General features: G+C 37.8%; 1 protein-coding gene and 1 long non-coding RNA gene across 50 annotated transcripts in view; one reads left to right on the top strand and one right to left on the bottom strand.

Moving 5' to 3' along the window:
- Positions 1-19,764, bottom strand: part of LOC310760626 — a 73,884-nt gene that overhangs the window by 12,691 nt on the left and 41,429 nt on the right. The gene's annotated exons all lie outside the window — the stretch shown is intronic.
- Positions 1-19,764, top strand: part of ZBTB20 (zinc finger and BTB domain containing 20) — a 513,065-nt gene that overhangs the window by 485,656 nt on the left and 7,645 nt on the right. For 46 of the 48 annotated variants that reach the window (XM_083609064.1, XM_083609066.1, XM_083609096.1 and 43 more), the window contains one exon: positions 586-1,895. In XM_083609064.1, coding sequence (XP_083465190.1) covers positions 586-1,004 — 419 coding nt within the window. In that variant the 3' untranslated portion in view covers positions 1,005-1,895. Of the gene's footprint in view, positions 1-585; positions 1,896-6,423; positions 6,518-19,764 lie in introns of those variants that run through there. The other 2 variants (XR_014546996.1, XR_014546995.1) reach the window with 2 other exon arrangements.

The raw sequence follows: 19,764 nt of genomic DNA, 5'->3' as shown, positions 1-19,764 counted from the left end.
ACCCCCTAAACAATTTTAAGAAAACAAAGCACTGGCATTAACAGAAAGGTTTTGTATGTTTTGAATAATATATTCCCCTTTATTAACATAATTTTAAAAAGGGTTTTAACTGATATTCAAAATTGCTAGCTAGCTAAATAAACAGTAATCCAGTGAAGCAAAACTCCCTGGTCTGTATGTCCTGTGCTAAAATATAGTGTGCTCTAAGAAGGTTATCTAACCCAGCTACACATTAGTATCCACGGCATAACAAAACCAACAATTCTTGTAGGCTGAAACAATACTGACAAGAGAAAGCCAAGAAACCACACAAATCTTCATTTTGGCCAAGTTACTTTATATTTGTGTTCATTTTCTGTTGTTTGAGAAAATGAGTTATCACCTTCAATTGAAGAGAGAAAAAATATCACATACAATGAAAGTAGATACTGATTTCCAAGAAAGCTCTCCTCCCTAACCATTGTTCTATAATTATAACAAAAAGGACTAGCTAATTCATTAGAGACCTTATTCAGTGTTAATTTTTTTTCTCCCCGGTTCTCTCTTTCTCCCCATCTTTTCCTCTCCCCTTGTGCTATTATGCAGGTGAGAAGCCGCACCAATGCAGCATTTGTTGGCGATCCTTCTCCCTAAAGGATTACCTAATCAAACACATGGTGACTCACACCGGTGTCAGAGCCTACCAATGCAGCATCTGTAACAAGCGTTTTACCCAGAAGAGCTCCCTAAATGTGCACATGCGGCTCCACCGTGGGGAGAAATCCTATGAATGCTACATCTGCAAGAAAAAATTCTCACACAAGACCCTGCTCGAAAGACACGTGGCTCTACATAGTGCCACAAATGGAACACCTAGCACAACGGGCACTGGGGCAAGGGCTCTTCCCACTGGAGTGATGGCCTGCGCAGAGGGAACCACATATGTCTGCTCCGTCTGTCCTGCTAAGTTTGACCAAATTGAGCATTTCAATGACCACATGAGGATGCATGTTTCAGATGGATAAGTAAAATCTATTCTGTTATGAACAACAACAAAGCCCAACCAGAGAAACAACAACAAAAAGCTATGGCACTAGAATTTAATATTTTTTTTTTTCATTTTTACTTTTTTGTTTGTTTATTTTCATTTCATTTTTGTACTACATGAAGAACTGTTTTTTGCCTGCTGGTACATTACATTTCTGGAAGCTGGGTGAATAGTAATTAGCTCAGCCTTCCTTTGATGGTGGCCTTAAGGCCAGATAGTGCTTCAAGAGATCTACTGGTTGGATCTCTAGCTACTGGCCTCTAAATACAACCCTTCTTTACTACAAAAAAAAACTTTTAAAAAAATCTTCTTTGTCACTTGTGAAGAGCACTACACACAAAAAAAAAAACCCCAACAACTAGAGGAGAAATATGTTATGAAATCTACAAGGCCTACTGTCGTAAGTACACCGCTTACAGTGTTTCAATGGACAGATTCACAATTCTGACCGCTTTGGACTTCACAGTATCAGTTAAAACTGTGGAATAGAACCATATGGTTGAGCAGCAACCACAGAAAATGGGCCCTATTGGATTCCACCATTAGTCTTGCTATCTTAAAAAAGGGCTGTGGAGAAGGGCAAGGGAGTTTGGGTTGGATGGTGTGGAGTCCCTGCAGGATGGGGAAGGAGAATAATAGGTTCCTCTTGTGGATTCTGTTCCATTCCACACATTCTGATTCATGATTCCCAACTTCTTTCCTCCCCACTAACATCAACACCATATTTCATCAAAAGCTAGGAACAATGAAGTAAGAATTGAGGTGAGCAAAGCTGGCTTTTTATGTAATTTATTCAGTGTCTTTGCTGAGCCATGGGCCTCAGCACAATCAACGGGACTTTTGCAAATATCAAAGAGAAACAGCAAAAGGAAAAGATTTCAATTTTTTTTCCCCACCTAGTGTTCTAGATACACAAAAAGGATTAGCTCCCACAATCTTTGGGGGTAGGTTTGTTTTTTTGTTTTTTTAAAAGGCTGCATCAAGATTTATTCTTGTGGAGGAAAGTGATGTAGAAAGTGGGTGGGAAGTAACTAAAAAAAAAGTTCTCAAGATTTTTTTTAATTCAAAATTTTATAGAGGGACAGATGTGGTGTTTACCAGAATAGAGTGCTGATTTTTTAAAAAAAATATATTTACCACAGTATTTGTGTAAAAAAACAAAAAAAAACAAAAGTGTAACCTTGTTAAAAGTAATTTTTGTTTTCTCTTTTGTTTTGCATACACTGCCACTAATATCTGCTCAGTTATATAACTGAATATATATGTGTATGGTGTGCACATGTATAAATATATGCATATATATTTATACGTGCGCACGCACACACATATATATCTATATCTATATATATATCATTGTAGATAAAGACTGTTCAGATTAGGAATCCTACTTCCAATTAGCAAGAGGGGAAAAGAGAACGAGGTGATCCTGATGTCTTGTTTCAACAAAAGATAACGTATCAACCTTTTTCTGTTATTTTTCTCTGTGCTTTTTAGTAGTTTGAAAATAGCAGTCTGGGAGTAAAGTGATATTATATGTGATTTTCCCCTCCATCATATTCTGCCCGCCTTGTAGTGTCACTTGAAAAGCTGTTCTGAATTTGAAGTTTTGGTTTTATTTGGCTTTTAATTGATTTTCATCTAAGGTTCTGATGAAAGGAAATTGGTTTTCAGAAGCAAGATTTTAACACTATTTATATGGCCTTTGGAATGGGAGTATTTGTTTTGCTCATAAGTCCTGAAGTCCCTAGGTGGGCAAAGTATGAAGATTGTTCTAACACATCCTGTTATTCTGTCTTTAATCTTCCATAAATGAGAAATGGATCCAGTCTCTTTAGTTACTAAGATATCATGATTGTTCTTTTTCCTTACAAATACAGCTCATCTTTGTTATTTTTCATCTGCAAATATATTAAAGTTTGTATAGGTACAGAAAGGTGTGGCCCAAAGTGGAATAAGGCAGCCAGGATATACATTAGAAATTCATTTCATTTCATTTTATTATTGATGCAAGGTGTGTCCCCTAAGTTTTAACATCTTTCTAGAGGAGTTTTTGAGAATTCATCACCCCAGGTTGACTGACATGCTTTTAGTGCCTAGTTGAATTGGACCAATGTCTGACAAATCTCGTAAGCATTTGTCCTGTGCAGTAATTTCTAGTCCAAGCAAAGTGCCGTATTTTTCGCTCCATAAGACGCACCTGACCATAAGATTCACCTGCTGGAGCCTTGGCAACGGGACAGCTTCTGCAGCTCAGTAAGCCTGCCTTCAAAGGCAGCAGCAGCAGCAAAACTGAACTCATTGGCATTCCCGGCGGCTGCACCAACAGCCGCCGCTCTTTTCAATGAGTCTCATTCTCCAGCTGCAACATCTATCTCCCTGGGCAATATTTGCTCAGACATTACTCGGCTCTGGCGGTAGCACCTCTCTCTCTCTCTCTGGCCTGGCATTAAGCCGCAACAGCTCCCCGGGAGAGAGGACACTGGAGGAGGGGAGTGGAGAGAGAGAGAGCTTGTCTAGATCAGGTGTTGTTGTTAATTTGTATACTGCCCTCCATCCAAAGATCACAACATAAAAATGCAAAATAAAAACAGAGCAAAAGTGAAGGTTGCCGCCTCGCCTTGCGTACAAAAGCCAAAAGTGTTGCCTGCCAGCCTTGCTTGCTCATCCAAGGGATAAAGAGACCCGTTTCCTCTACTTCTGGGCAACGTCTCCCTCGGAGCCTTCAGACACACATGGGCATCTGGCAGCTAAGCCTTGGAGTAAGAGGCGGATATATTGCTGGGCGGGAGCTCCCTGTCCCAATTTGACAGAGTGTGCGAGGGAGAAAGTTCCCCTTCCACACTGGCTCCTGGCTGCTCTCATGCAAGTCACAGAGTCCCTCCGATGGACGCTCAGCGGGGGACGCTCACACGGGCGCCACCATTAGGATGCTCACACGGACGACATGCCACGCCCCCACTGCTCCAGGAACCAAAGTTCCCAGCTCCGCTGCTGCCAGGGACCACACATTCGCTCCATAAGACGCACAGACATTTCCCCTTCCTTTTTAGGAGGAAAAAAGTGTGTCTTATGGGGCGAAAAATACGGTACAATAATATGTAAAAGAAGAGACAAAGAGGAAATACTTAGATGGATTTTAAATGTATCCCTTTCTCAACCAAATTTGCTGAGACTATTCCTAAGCATGCTTGTGTGGAAATAAATTCCATGGAAATCAGTGGGACCTACTCCACGTAACAGAATTACAGTGACAGAATTACTAACGTCTGTGGACTTTATGAGACACTCCTCCATGCTAGACAGCTTTATTCTTATTTAATACTTAAATCTTCACTATTCCTTAGGGTGAAAACGTTTGTTTTACTGTCTATAATCTATCTGGGATGAAATGGCATAGTTAGGGGATATTGTCAGATTTCTAGGTAGCCACAGTTTGTATATGATTGTTTTCTGATCCTAACCAGTTGCAATGAGACAGCCTATCACATATGATAAATATTACAATATCATGACAATATTTTCAAAGATGACATTGTTTCAACATTAACTTTTAAAAAAATGATTATTGGCACAAGTGAAAGGATATATACTGTTCTTATAAATTATTTAAGCAATTTAGATGCTGCCCCTGTCACCAGTCAATAAATGCATGACATCCCAGTTTTAAACAAGCTGAAGGGAAGAAAGTCCCTGTATAGGAACTTTATCCCCACTGGGCTCTGAACTGAGGAAAATGTGTTTAAGATTGAGATTATAAATGTTGACTCACATTGTAGTAATTCACAAACTAAAGGCAAAAAATAGCCGCATCAGAATGAAGAGAGAAAGATCAGGAAGTGCACAAAAGTATATGACAGTGTCTTTTGGAAGAACATTATCTTCACTGAGTACAAAGATAATGTTCTTTAATTCACTTTAAGCAATATCTCAAATTTATTCACATGAGGAGAAAAGGTAGTTGTCAATAACAGAGGTGGGAAAGAATACGATAAAATACCCTAATAATAAATTTGATTGAGGTGTCAAAAGAGGGACAAGTATTTGGGAAAGTGATGGGGAAGCAGTTTAGAATCAGTATTTTTGATCTTCGTTGTACTATCTCTGCAGTGAAAATCTGTATTAAAATATCAATATATAGTAATCTGAAGCTCAATCACAAATGAAAAACGCCCATCAGAAATTACGACATGGTTCAGACATTTACTCGGCAAGAATAGGCTTTGATTGGAGGAAGAGTAATTCAACACCCTGCCCACACAACTGAAATAATATATATTGTGTATGCTCCATGCAGACTTTTATGTGCAGCTGATCCATTAATGTGATTTTACCGGTCTCCTGTCCTAGCAATGGAGCACCTGAATCACATGTTTCTTCCAGTGAATGGTGCAGAACAGAGACACTTGCACCACTTCAACCCATGAAAGCTGTTGCCACCTGTAAATGTCTGAATTAGGTAAATTAGATTTATGAAATTTAAATTGAGTGACAAGCTATCTAAATACAGATTTGATTTGTTAAAGAGCAATTCTAGAACTTGAATTATTTCCAGAGATTCAAGTTATGTTCCTGTGTCTGTAGTTTTGTACATTTAGCTACACACAATACCTAAAAAGATGTAGTTTTGAATTAAGTTTTGCTACTGCCTTCTAGATTTACACAACATCTCTTTTCCAAAACTAAAGTAATACAAAAGGGGTATTAAGTTAGATGGTACCTATCCATGGGTACAAGCATAGTTTAGAGACATGCAATCCAAAAGCTTTCTAGGGATGTTGTGTGGATACAGAGCTCCACTCATATGTAAAGCGCACTCAGGTACTGAAGATAATGGAGCATCACGAAAGCTGTCTGTCGTTACTGAAACCAGTGATTCAGACCACTCTTGCAGTTAAATTTATTTCTACATAGGCAGATTAAGCCACAAGGATTACTGTTAAAGAAACTAAAATTCAAAATTATATGGTTTTAATATTTTCCTTTCTAGCACGTATAAACATACAAGATCCATGTTATATTCCCAATCTAACAAAGAGTGGTAGTTGGGGCTTAAGCACACCTAGTTTTGTTAGATTACAGCTCCTTGGTTTAAAAAAAAAATTCAATATAATTGGCAGTATACAAAAATTCCATATAGTTGTTTCCTAGTTTCTTTACTTTAGAAACTTTATTGCTTATTGCCAAAGGTCACCACAATCCAAAAGTCCTAATAATTTCATGGTTCCAGTGTTTGTTTTGGCACTGAATTAATTCTATAAAACAATTCATGTTGTATTTTTTTTTGTTATGTTTTAAATATATTTGCACTGAACTTAACTGAACTTCCATGTATTTGATTACTAAAGGGCTCAATAACAGCACTAAAATAATCTTCCTTTTTATATTCTTTAAAATAGTCACTGAAAGCTTTGGATATATGAAGAATAGAAAACCCAGGTCGAGCCTTGTTTCTTTGCTGAGAAATGGGGAAAACCCTGGTTTGCATATAAGGTAAATGATGCTATTATTCTCTGGCCACAGGAGTTATTTCACATACTGCTGCCCATTTCATGCCAGGTGGTGTTCAGGTTATAGAGAATGGACAGTTTAAAGCTATGTCCTCACAGAACCTAACCACAGTGCAAGCCTAACCATGTCTACTCAGAAGTCCTATTGAGTTCAATGGGGCTTACTCCCAGGTAAGTGGGAGTAGGATTGGCACCTTAGTGCTTTATTGCATGTTACAGTGTACTATATGGGAAAAGAGGATGACTTGCATTCCTGCTTTTTGCTATGTGTTTTCTTGTCTGAAAACATGCTCGTTCTCTTTTCAGGTTGGGTAACATGTACAGGTGCATTGCTCTCTGTCTCATTTTAGATCATTCCAAATTGTAATAAGCAGTGCCAAGGAAAAAAAAGAGGGGTCCTGTGACATACAGAATTCTTGCATTTTTCTGCCATACTTTCTCCACCATACTGTTTCCCTTTACCCCAAATTTTACCCGGCAGTAGTGATGATAAAGGCTGTGGAATATAGTCTGCTGTAGTGTTCAGGGGTCTAATCAAATCTGCAGCAAGTAGCCTTTCTCATTGCCTCCACCAGGTAAATTTAATGGCAAATGTAAGGAGATCTGGGGTGAGGCCAAACAAATTACAAGCTGAATACAAACACTGATTGCTTTTGTTCTGCTTATAATTAGATTGAAAATTCTGAACTGTGGTTCCCAAGACCAAGCTTTCGAGATTTCTAGTTAGCATGCCCTGAGCCTCTGATGGTGGCATGATGTGTTACAGTCACTTAGACTAGCACACAGGGCAAGGAGCCAAGGCTGTTTGGCAGTGACTGTAGGTAGTAGGTGAATTGAACTGAAACTGGATTTGGCATTTGGTATCTGAAAACGGATCAATTTAAGAACACGATTTGTATGGCTTTTTAAAGAGGACACTGTCATTTACTTTTGATGCAAAAAAATTCATTTCACAAAAACATTTTAGAAAGCATAAAGTTTAGATTAGGTATCAAAATAGCATATAAAATTTCACAAGCAGTGCTGTTTACCCAAGAACTGGACCTGTCCTGACAAAACCTAGAAAATAAAATGTTTGGGTTCCCCGCCCCCCATTTTCACACTAGTTCCCTACACCAATTATAGGAAGTGGCAAATGGCAGTAAAGGAAGATAAATAATACGAACATATTTGAGAGGAGAAAAGAACATGTAATTAGCTAAATCAGAAATAAGTTCTACAACATAAATTAAAAGCTTGTTTTTTTCAATTCTGTCATAATGTCACAGATATTAAATTACTCATAGAAGTAGTGTGCTTGTCACGGCAGACAAGAGTAGTAACCGGCCACCACCTTCAGAACATAAAGCAAACTCCTGTTTTGAGTGACTGTAGCTAAGTTTTTGTTCTCACTGTTTTTGTTCTCTTTCCCTCATCCAATGAAAGGAATCTGTATTTAAGTTTAAAAGCTCTCCTGAAGCTCCCAATTTCCCTTCAAGAAAAAGTATTTGCTTCTAACATCACCTGTATGCCATTTCCCGTTAGGAAGCTGCTTCATGTCGGGTCTGACTCTTTGCCTCTTGAGTGGCAGTGGTTGTGCATGGTCTCAGGCAAAGAACAGCCTTTCCTATAACCTACAACCTAATACCAGAGATTGAAACTGGGACCTTCTGCATGCAAAACATGTGCCCTACCACTGAGCTATGGCTCCTCTCTTGTGTCTGGTTCTTGCAGTGGCACCTTTATGAAATAGCCGGATAGGAAAGTGGGGGGGGGGACATTTTTAGAAAGAGGGAGCAGAGGAGCACTGCAGTATATGCTATCCATTAAATGAGTATTTATCCCAACCATCTACTGATGGGAGTCTTAATTTTTGCTTCATAAGGTTGTCCTAAAATACTTGTACTGTAATAAAGTACCCAAGAAGTTAGTGAGATGAAACAGAATATTATTTGGGAAGCAATTATATTGCAGCCTTATGTAGGATTGCTGCCTTAAAACAAACAGACAAAATCTTTAAAGAGGGAGTGTGTTATTTTTTTATACTTATGTTGAATATATATTATTTTAAAATGTTCATTCATTTGTACAAAATGCTGCACATTTTGTTTTAGAACTGTGTGATAGTATGTGGGACAGCAAGGGTTATCTGTGAAGAGGCCACCAGCTGGAAAGTATTAGTGCTACTATTATAGTAGCTGCTATCTATTTGCACTGTACTGTGCCTGTTGGATGTCAGTCAACTAACTTAAACAATAAGTTAAACAATTCAGTTGTATTGGTGTTATCTTGATTTTAATTTTGCAATCTAAATCCCTAGTTTGGTCATATGTTGCTTTATCTGAATGTAGGCTTCACAATGCGAGCAAAAGACTAATGGCCAAATTTGACATGCCAGTGTCATGTCTGCATATGTTATCATATATCTCTCCAATCACATAGAAAGCAGATGAAGAGGGACCAATATAAAGGGGCATTTAGCTAAGGAGCCCCACAACCCCTCTCAGGACAGGTCTGTTTTTAGTAACACAGATCTGCCAAATTAGTTCGTTTGGCCCTAACTATCATTTGCAATAGATTTGAAGAGAATGGTCCATTTTCCTACTTTTCCATTCTTTTTACTTATGATCTGGAACAAATATTGTACATTTTAGCACATTTCTTTTTTTGCAATAGAAACATTGCAACAGAAATATAATCCTAGAACACTACATTTTTAAAGAAATACTGGTCTCCAATATTTAAAAAAGGGCCAAAGCTTGCCTTTAGTTCACATTATTAGAATTATACTATGTTGAAAGCAAAGTGTTACCAGTGACAGAATTTGGTTTGCTATCTTTCTGCTAATTATTGCAAAAAGATCTATGTATAGCCATGCAATTGCACCATGGTAATAATTAGATATTGCAGCAAATTACAGATTATCCTTAAATTTGGGTGAAACAATGAAGCAACTAGTCTTAGAATAGTACTAGTAGCAATGGAGACTGTCTGCAACTGAGTTATGTAGGAGAAGAATGGTTATAGTTTTCAGCCTCTTATGTGGTTAGTGCATTGATGATTTCCACCAAAACCAGTATTGCAAAAGTGCTTTCCCAGAGGGCTCATAATTTTCCAGCTACTAACAAAACAAGTATAGCACTTTGAATACTGTACAATTATCCTACTCTGTTCTTTAGTCAGGTGTATATCAGAATACTACTTCTAAGAAAGGGGGGGCGGGTTCATAAGAAGTACGTGCTATTTATATCATCACTTTCTTTTCTAATGTTGAGTTATTTCCACCATCTCTAAGATATGGCATTATACAGTGTTTGACAGCAAACTGTGATCTTCATGAATAATTATAGCAGATGTGTATTTTGTTGAAACTTGACATGCTTCCCCCAATTCTATTTTATAAACTGACTGGTCTTCATTACGTAAGTTATAACTGAGTAAGAGCCTTTGTATTTCAAGGGGAGCATTGATTACAATCTTGATTTTGTAGAATCACTTCAATTGTAAAACTCTTGTGACCAGGAAACCACACCTTTAAACAGTTACCCTGCCTACCACTCCTCCTCTGGCTGTTACAAAAGAAAGTGATCTGCAGAAGCGTGATCCTTTTGCTTTGCACAGAGGACTCTCCAGGGGTCTTCTAAACAAAATGAAAGGGCAAGAATCACCATCCTTCCCTCCTCTTGCATCACTTATAACTATGATCCTTTCCTTTGTGTTGTGCTATGCTCCTGGGAAGTACAGTAAAAAAGATACCTGCTGTCCCCATTCTGTTGCCTTGAAACATGAGGCAGGTAAGATTTAGGAGCACTTTCTACACCTTGTCTCTTACCAGAGAAGGAAGAGGAGCAGCAGTGGCAGGCAGGTGCACAGGCTGGCAAACTGAACTGTGAGAACTTGTTCTTAGGTCCCCCACAAACAGCAGCAGCACTTGTGGTATGATCATGACATACACACAAACATTCTTCATATGAGGTGCTAATTGCTGCAGCCATTAAAGGGAGTCTAAGTCAATGAGCTGGAAGTGTGTCAGAAGCAGCAGATCCCACCATTTCTGCCTAGAGATGCAGCCAGGTGGTCCAACAAATCAACTACTTGCTGCCGTATCCTATGCTTTTTACTAGGGGAAGAAATGCCACTAAGGCCATTGGAGCTTATTCCAAGTAAGTGTGCATAATACCGTAGCACTGACTTGGCAGAAAACCTATTGAACTTAGTGGGACTTTCCCCCTACCCCATTGGGTGGTTAGTTATTCTGACTGCGGGAAAGCAGTTCACAGTTCGTGCCCTCCTCAATCTAGACATTATGTCTCCCGCCACAAGGTTCTCTTTCCTTCTCTAACTCTATAGCCAATAAAGAATAATCTTTCTTTGGTAGCAGCACCTCAAGTATTACACAAAAAAGAGTGTGAGAATTGAAATGGGGTACAATGTGCTGAGAAGTCCAAAGAGATGTGGTACAGCTGGAGTAGACCGCGTTCCACAAATTCTGAATTACCAGCCAGAGCATTGACTGTAGGCATCTAGCGACTCCATGCTGCATTATAGATACATAGATATTAACACCTTTGTGTACTTTTTACAGCAACTAATCCATTTCTATAGGATAAATGCATACATCTTGTTGTTTGCCCATATAAGTTCCAGGTAAATTCTAAGAATTGGCATTAGATTTTGCCTATTATACATTCATGTGTTAACATGCTTGTACTATACTGTTCACATAACTCATGTGGAGAGTGCCCAATGCAACATTATATTACTTTCTTCTACAATCTGGTAATATCAGAAGAGCTAGGTCAAAAGCCAGTAAGGGACTTCAAGCACAGAAATAGAATGATATTTCAGGGTCACCTTCAATGAAGATGAGAGTTGAGAATGAACAGTCTGATGCTACTGCTGAAATTAGTAACTATGAGGCACATTTTTCAGTTTATAACCCACTATTGATCAGATCGTTCCCCATTTCATGTAATATACAATGAAGAGTGGCGGTGTATGTGCACATGCACACTCTATGTTTTGTCTATCAGCAGCTAATGCTCTTGAAACCAATGTGGCCTTTGTTGGTGTCTTTCCAAGGATGAATGTTCCAATTTAATCTAGCAGACCAATATTATCAAATGAAGACAAAAGTGGTTAACTTTTTAATTATCTCAAACCTACTCTCTGTGCATTTGAGAACTTGCTCCCCACACTTGCACTATTCTTGATTATTAAGTGGGTTAGATAAGCAGCCTTTTTTTAGAAGCATGGTGGCTCTGAAATTGTTTCAACTGGTTTCTTTGCTCCAAAATTCTTTTGCTTCATTGACGATTTTGTGATGTAGGTTTCTTTTCCCCTCACCTCACAAAACCGTGAAAGGTTTTCTTTGTGTGTGCGCGTTGGTAGTATTTTCCCTCCCTCTTTAAATATGAAAATGAATGCAACAAAATTGTGTATTCATTTGGGAAAGAGGTTTTTTTTGTTAATAATTGTACATTGTCGTTTCATAATCAAAATGTTAGTGACCATAAATGTTTTTCTTTTTCTTTTTCAGTGTTTTTAAATAAAATAGTACTAGTGACTAGAAGACAAGTTGCTATTTAGCTCTGCTTAGTTAAGTACATTACACTACAATACAGTATTTCTGAAAACTATAACATAAGTAAACAATATGTACATCTCTGTATCAATATATAACACATTCAAATATATCTATGTATACACCTCCACACACACCCATATATACACTACACATACAGTATATTCATTTGTACTTTTGATTCACATTTATTACTCACCATTCACCTGCTGCAGTTAACTTGAGTCATGTAATAATTAGCAACTAAACCTAGATTCATTTTTATATTATCAGTTTCTGTATTGTCTTCAAGGATTTTTTTTTAATTCCTTAGCCAAACATTATAGGAGAGTTTAGGGTTTGTTTGGTTTGGGGGTTTTTAAAGCAACACAGTATTCTTATTATAAACAAAATTTTATTATTTCATGCATCAGGTGATCAGGGAAGCAGAACAAATAAAAACAGTAACTTATTTCTGCAAATAATAGATTCACAATGCAATCCTATGCATGCTTATCAGAAACAAGTCCCATTGAATTCAGCAGGGCTTACTTTCAAGTTTGTATGCATATGGGTACAGCATCAATTTGGGTTCCATATGCAAAATGTACAGCAAGCTTCCCTCTTCCACTACTGATGCAGTTGTAAAATATCAGGCCATTTTTTCCCAGAGTAAAGAGGGGGAAGCTATTGACTACTCTTGGTTCACTAGAACTCTACTTAATGCCCACCTACCCTTTTCAGATTAGTTAAATTTTACCTGCTCGGACTGGAAGAGGTACAGTAATATTTATTGGGTTAACATAACCATAGAACTGCAGAACTGTAGTGTTGGAAGGGGATGTGGGATGCAGTGGCGTAGCGTGGGTTGTCAGCACCCGGGGCAAGGCAAGTAATTTGTGCCCCCTAACCCGTGGATTTGCACCCCCTAACCCGTGGATTTGTGCCCCCTAACCCTAACCCCCAGATGTTGCGCCCGGTGCGGCCGGCCCCCCCCTGCACCCCCCACGCTATGCCATTGGTGGGATGCAGGAATCTTGTACTACAGCATTTCTGCCCAATAGTCATCCAGCCTTATCTCCAGCATAGATTGTTTCTAATAACAATTTAGATCCAACACTTTGCTTAGTAGCCTCAAACAGATAAAATTAAGGTTTTGTCATTATTTTCTATATGTGTTGCTTCCCATCCCAGCAACATTACAGAAATATATTTCTAGCCTGAGGTTTGGACATTTCTTATTGTACCAAGTATATTTCATTAGTAAATAGCAAGAGTAAGTTCAAGAGCAATTGCAGGAAGTGTTTGAACTCTTTTCTGGCATAGTCAGTTCAACAGATAAACTCAATCTTCATGCTCTGGTATGGTTTCATGTGTGTTCTGAGGTGTCTGAATTTGAAGAAAGGCATTTTAATTTTGGCTAGACCCATTTTAATGAATTTGGCTCCATTGTCTGTATGTTGTATTAAGTCAGGCTCAGAAATAGCCACTTCAGTGCTATTCTTCAATAAGAATTGCCATACCCATATATACATGTATCCAAACTGAGAAGTTTCACCAAAATGTTTATTTTTCTTTTAGACAACAAATAACTAGCATAGAGGTATGTATGTGGTCAGACAGGCTAGTAAAAACTTTCTGTAGGCTAGTATTTGTATGAATTTACATGCTGTATTCAAAATGTTATTTCTATATAGCTCTCAGAACAGAGTGCTGAATCAGATAATTGTCATATTTCAGTGCAAACACCCAGGCCTTCCGTTGGCTTCTAAATTACTGTCAGAGTGCTTTCTTAACTACCTTTGATGCCTGTTTAAAGAACCACATTCCCTGCCCTTCCTTTAACATATTTGCATTGTCATCATTTAACTGTTGTAGAGAGGGATTATTGGCTAATGCTTTCTCGTGGCATCATTACTGCCTTTAAAAATTCGTATTTTTTCTGTAGAGCTTCTGTCCTTATTTTACATGTATAATAGATTGCTGCTTGCAATTCTTATGTAAAGATTTGTCTCACAAACCAAAAGGTACCAAATTTGTACATATTTCCCAATAGAAGTTGCTTTTTCATATTACAGTGTGTTTGGGAGGCAATTGTGTAGAAGAAAGTGAAACTAACAAAATAACTGGTGAAAACTACTTTTACAAACATGTCTACCATAGTTAGTGGTTATTCTAAAGTTTTGCTTTTCACAGAAGTATTTTATTATTTCTGGTTTATTTTCTGATTTATATGTATGTACACATAGAATCTAGGATAAGCTAGGAAACCATTTAAACCAGCCCCCCTCTATTACTTTTTGCTCTAAATACAATGCAGGCTTTAGGGATTTATTTAGTTCCTGGTTTGACACTAATTTGTATACCACCAAGTCAGAGTTCAGACAATTCTTTCTTAGCACATCCCTCATTCATTTCCTTCCCATTTTCTGATTGATCCATTTGTTTTCATGGATGAAATGTATGTTTTAAGTTTGCGTTCCTGTGAAATGGAGCCTTTAATTCAATAGTCATCTTTGTTCCTTTCCTCTTAAGAAAAGTTATATAGTATTTTGGATATTAACATAGTCATTCAAAATAATATTGACAGCAGAGTTTTTGCATTCACACAACCTCTTCTTTCCACTCATTAACACTAAGAAGTCCTGAAAGGAAACAACATTTCTTCAATTCCCACCCCCAATAGGTGCTTGATTATGGATCTCTTAGGCTGTGCATGTCCACCCATACTTTTGTGTGATGCAGTATGTGTGATTGATTCATCATAAAAATGGGATGGAGAGGTCACCGTGGCAAAATGAATGCCTGTGTGGAATTCTACATATTGTAGGGCACTCATGCGATTTCAAGACAGACCCCTTAATCATAAGAGCTGCATGAACCAACTTTAATTAAAGAGGGTGTGCTGGCGGGTCATTGAAACCTTCAGCAAAATGAGGCACTTCACCAAAGAATGAGAGCAATAACAGCTAGCACTGAAGAGAAGGGATTTCTATGCTTTGTTACCAGTAAAAGGTAACAGTGGAAGATCTTCACTGATGTTTAGAGGTTTATTTAGACATTTTTGTGTCTAAAGCCAACCTTTTTATTATTAATCAGGAAAAATATAAAAATAAATTTCTTTCTTGTATTTTGCTGCAGTAGGCTTGAGATTCATTTTTCTTCTTTTAAACAGATCAGAGTAAATAGAGTGCCACTCAAATATCATGAAGTCACCATGGTCACAGATAGTTTAGTATATTGAAATCAAAAACCATTTGATAATTGCTGATTCAATAGGTTAATTAGGTGCTGAATGTTTAAACTTCTCTGCAGTTTAGGGAAGCTTTTAATGTTTGATGTATCACAGTATTTTAATATTCTTTTGGAAGCCGCCCAGAGTGGCTGGGGAAACCCAGCCAGATGGGCGGGGTATAAATAATAAATTATTATTATTATTATTATTTGAATATGGATCTTTACTATGTGACCCCATGAAGCTGGAAAGTTCCTTGTAAAATAAAATAGATGTCAGTTTTACTCAAAAAGTAATATTGCTGACTTCTATTTTATAAAACAAAGTAATGGTGATAATTCTATTAGGGATTTTAAATAATTACAATAATAAGCCTTAATATTTTACTCTCTCGACATCCAAAACGTTCGGAAACCAAGACACAGTTTCCAATTGGCTACAGGAAGCTCCTGGAGCCAATCGGAAGCTGTGTTGGACATTCACGTTCCAAAGAACATTCGCAAACCGGAACACTCACTTCCGGGTTTGCGGCGTTTGGGAGCCAAAACGTTCGAGTTGCAAAGCATTCGTCAACCAAGGTACGACTGTATAACAAGAAAAATATTCCTTCAGCTTCGGGGATTTTGACTAAGGTTCTTTCTACTCGTTTATAGTGTTAAGATTAAGGCTAGAGGGCTTTATCTGTCATACATTCCTTTAAAAGTCACTTAAGAGAAAAAGGTCTGGAGGAAATTATACACCTTCATTTCTCAGCCAAATCCATCATTATTCCCACATTGATTTGATCACCAATATTTTAATTATCATCCTAATTAAGAAAAAAACCTATCTATCCTAAATTCTGAAATAAATGTAAGACAATTTTATATGCTTTAAGTATGTACTCAGGGATTTTAAAAAGTTTTAAAACAGGCAACATAAGATCCCTTTAAAAACCATCCATAAATAACTAAATTGACGATTTGCAGAGTGAATTCATCTCAGAGCTCAAATCACTGCTTAATTATGCTAAGGAGATGACGCTTTTTCCTGTCTGATAAAATAAAACATAATAATGGCATATCCCATTACACAAGGCAAGTAAGAAAGGAGCATGTGATTCTCAATACAGCATTGTGCCTCTGCAATATTATCAGTTTAGGTCCACAGAGTTCCACACAGGTAGGGTGCGAAAAACCTGCACTCCTGAACAATGGAAAACCTCTCAGAAGAATTCTGATTGGGAATGAAAAATCTGAAGGTCACCTCTGTACTAATAACGGAAGCCCTTTAAGCATATACATCGGATTCTTTCCACTGTAAACTAATGGTCAGCAGATTGCAGCCCTAAAATTATTATTGCAAAGTCAATTGCTCAAAAGCACTCTTGAAATAATATTCTGACATTGAATCAAATAGGCTTATCCTGAATAGACCTCTTCCATATCTTAAGTAACTTAAGGTTCTCAACACTAAGGATTTCTGAAATATTAATCCAGGTGTAGCCAACCTTTTTGACCCAAGGAACACATTCACCCTTGCCCAATCTGCCACATGCCCGCAAAGGGTGTGACCAAAAGTTGCATAAACACACAGAAGACAGATGGATGCACATCCATAAAGATCAGTTAAGAAGGGTAATTACTGCCCTCTCGCCATTCAAATGATTAACCAGGGAGAGTGATTTGCAGTCTGTTTTAAGAATATTTATCATTTTTACCATTGCTGTCAAAATCAGTGGAATCTTAAGGGACCAGGCACCACTTGCAACACAGGATGAGACCCCTGAACTTGGCGTTAGCAAAACTTGCTTTACAGGTTTCCTGCTTCTTTTTTGTAGCAGCAGAATACAGTACAGGACACATTTGAAAATGTCCAAAATCCAGCTTTCATTCTTCCAGCTCAGATTTCTTTCTTCCTTATTTCTGTGCCAACAATTATTTTAAAAATGTTTTCTCCATTAAGGAGGAACAGATTACGTTAAATTTCCCAGTTGTCTTGAGAGGGGAAAAAAATCAAGAGCAACTTCTGGTAGATTTCAGGATGGGGGAGGGATGAATTTGAAATAGATATCCTGCAATAAGCCTTGATATAATTCATCAGAAGATTAGATAGGAATGGGGAGAATCATATTTTCTTTTCAAGACTTCACTTATTTCTTGATTGTTCACCAATACTGCTTGTTCTTCTTCTATAACTTTAAAGTATCCCTTTCACATTTGAGCATATGAGTTTTAGCAACTTACTGCTGGAAGATTTCAAATAACAGAAACAATCTTCAAACTATAGCTCTTTCATGTGCTTTTAAAAATTATGTGCTGTTGATGATTAACAAAATGGAAAATCCCATAAGATTTCTAATTTCATTGAAGCAAAGCGGAAACAAGCACAAATTTAATTAGGACCTTCTTATCTACTGGTACATCTTAATTTAGGTTGCATTGTTGTTTTCCTTTTGATTTGGTTGTTTTCCTATATAGTAAAATAATTTACACTCCTGGCACTATTATCCTAAAAAGGGGCCTTGGAAAAAGGTGTGCATTTAGGCCAAACTTCATTATTTGTTATATGCATCGTTTGCACAACAGTAGGATCCAGGAAGGTGCCCAGAATGGATCAGGGCCATGGGAATGTAGAAAGATGGTTCAACGCTGTCCTCCTGCCCTGCAATCCCAACAAAAATCCCCTCAGCTGTTCTTTGCCCCAGGGCAGAAGTTTCTCTTTGCACCAATAGCAGCTTCCCTAATAGAGCAAAGTGCTTTGGGGGGTTTTGGGGGGTGGTCTGCAACACAGGAAGACCCACCTCCGTCCTGATCCACACCTAGGGCCCCCTTCTATTCTTTAAAAAAATGCATGTGCAAACCATGCATTTAACTAATGTGTAGATTTTGCTGCAAGAGATCTATAAGCAAGGTTCATTTTTACTGGTTTGTTTTAGGACATCTACTAAGAGTTGCTATTTTAAGGGATTGTTTGCACTGTAGAACCGGCACTGTTAAAATTGTATTTGGGGAACAGAAAAGCTATATATCTTATCTGCAATCTTAAACGCCCATTGCCAAGGAGCCATCTAACAAAACCACTACTGAACTTTGCTTTAGCCACTCAGCTCCCCCATCCACGTGGCACTCCTTTATAGTGTCTTATTAGGCTTTGTATATTTTCCATCTTTGAAGTAAGCTTCTTTTAAAAACACAACAGAAAGAAGATGGAATGAAGACCATGAATTGTGTAGAAATAAACAAAGATGTATGGTGATGGGGTTGGGAGACAGCAACTCCTGCTTTAGTTTTGAGTGCTTGTAATACTTGGAAGAAGTGAGCATTTTCCTTACTTTTGGATAAGGCTTTTTATTTTTGCACTAAGACTGCATTGTATTGCACTACTGAAATGTATTTATGGGATCAAGAAGGCCTATGCAGGGGTCATGTAAAGGAGAAAGAAAGAGCAGAGAAATAAGTAGGAGCAAGCATCTGCAACTGATTCTGATAAAATTACTCCATCGCAATCTGTATTTATAGATACTTTTCTAAAAGCTTGTCTAAAAGACTTTTCTCATAGGACTGAAGTGGAAATATGGCATAGAAACGTAAGAATTATCCTGCAGAAAGTAGCTTCCAAGTGGTAATTGTTTCTAAATGGTTTCCATTTAACAACATATATAGTTAGCATTGTAGAATGGAAGAATCTAAAGGCTAGTTAGGCCAGGCTCTTGCCCAAAGGCAGAACTAGCCAACCATCAGCATCTCATAGATCCTCCTATGCAATGTAGACCACAGGGTGCCACAAGCAGAGAGAAGGTGCTTTCATGGCGGCTAGCTTCAGATGACTCAAAAAATCACTCTTTAGGGAAAGGGGGAAATGTCCCAGGGTCACTGGTCAGACTCACTTGGCTGAAAATTTCTTTTCTGCTTCAGGCAGAGTACAAATAAGCACTTGGTAATCAAGTTGAATGTAACATCCTACCAAGTGAGAATTTTCATCATGCATCAGTGTAGGGAAGTTGGAGTAGTAAAATTCTATTCACCAGACGTTGTTAGGTTGCTAGAAATGGCTGACTTACACTTATTATCATTTGCTAAATGGCCACCTATATTCACTTCAGGAAGGGGGAAATCTCAAGATCTTTCCCATCCCAATAACACTACTGAGGCACTAGAAACTGAAGAACAGCCAGCCCTCAATTAAAAACAATAGCATATCTTATCATAAAAAGTTAACAAAGTAAGGGTATGATGCATCTCCATACAAGTACCTTTGCTAGGATCAATCATCCATTTCACACTTAGACCTGGTTATCTTTGCTCCTTTCTGGATAAGCATTGGAGCCTAAATGTATCAAATGAGAAAATAACCAATGGAACAGAGTTGTAACATTAAATTATAAACATACTTGACACTGAATTATAGACATATTGACCAAGAAGCAGAGAAAGGAAATGGTCTGGATTTTTGTGCCATCTTGCAATACTTT

Source organism: Podarcis filfolensis, assembly GCF_964270895.1.
Source record: "Podarcis filfolensis genome assembly, chromosome: 4".
Classification (NCBI taxonomy): domain Eukaryota; kingdom Metazoa; phylum Chordata; class Lepidosauria; order Squamata; family Lacertidae; genus Podarcis; species Podarcis filfolensis.
Note: the sequence above shows the minus strand (reverse complement) of the source record. Positions and strands in the feature narration are given on the sequence as shown.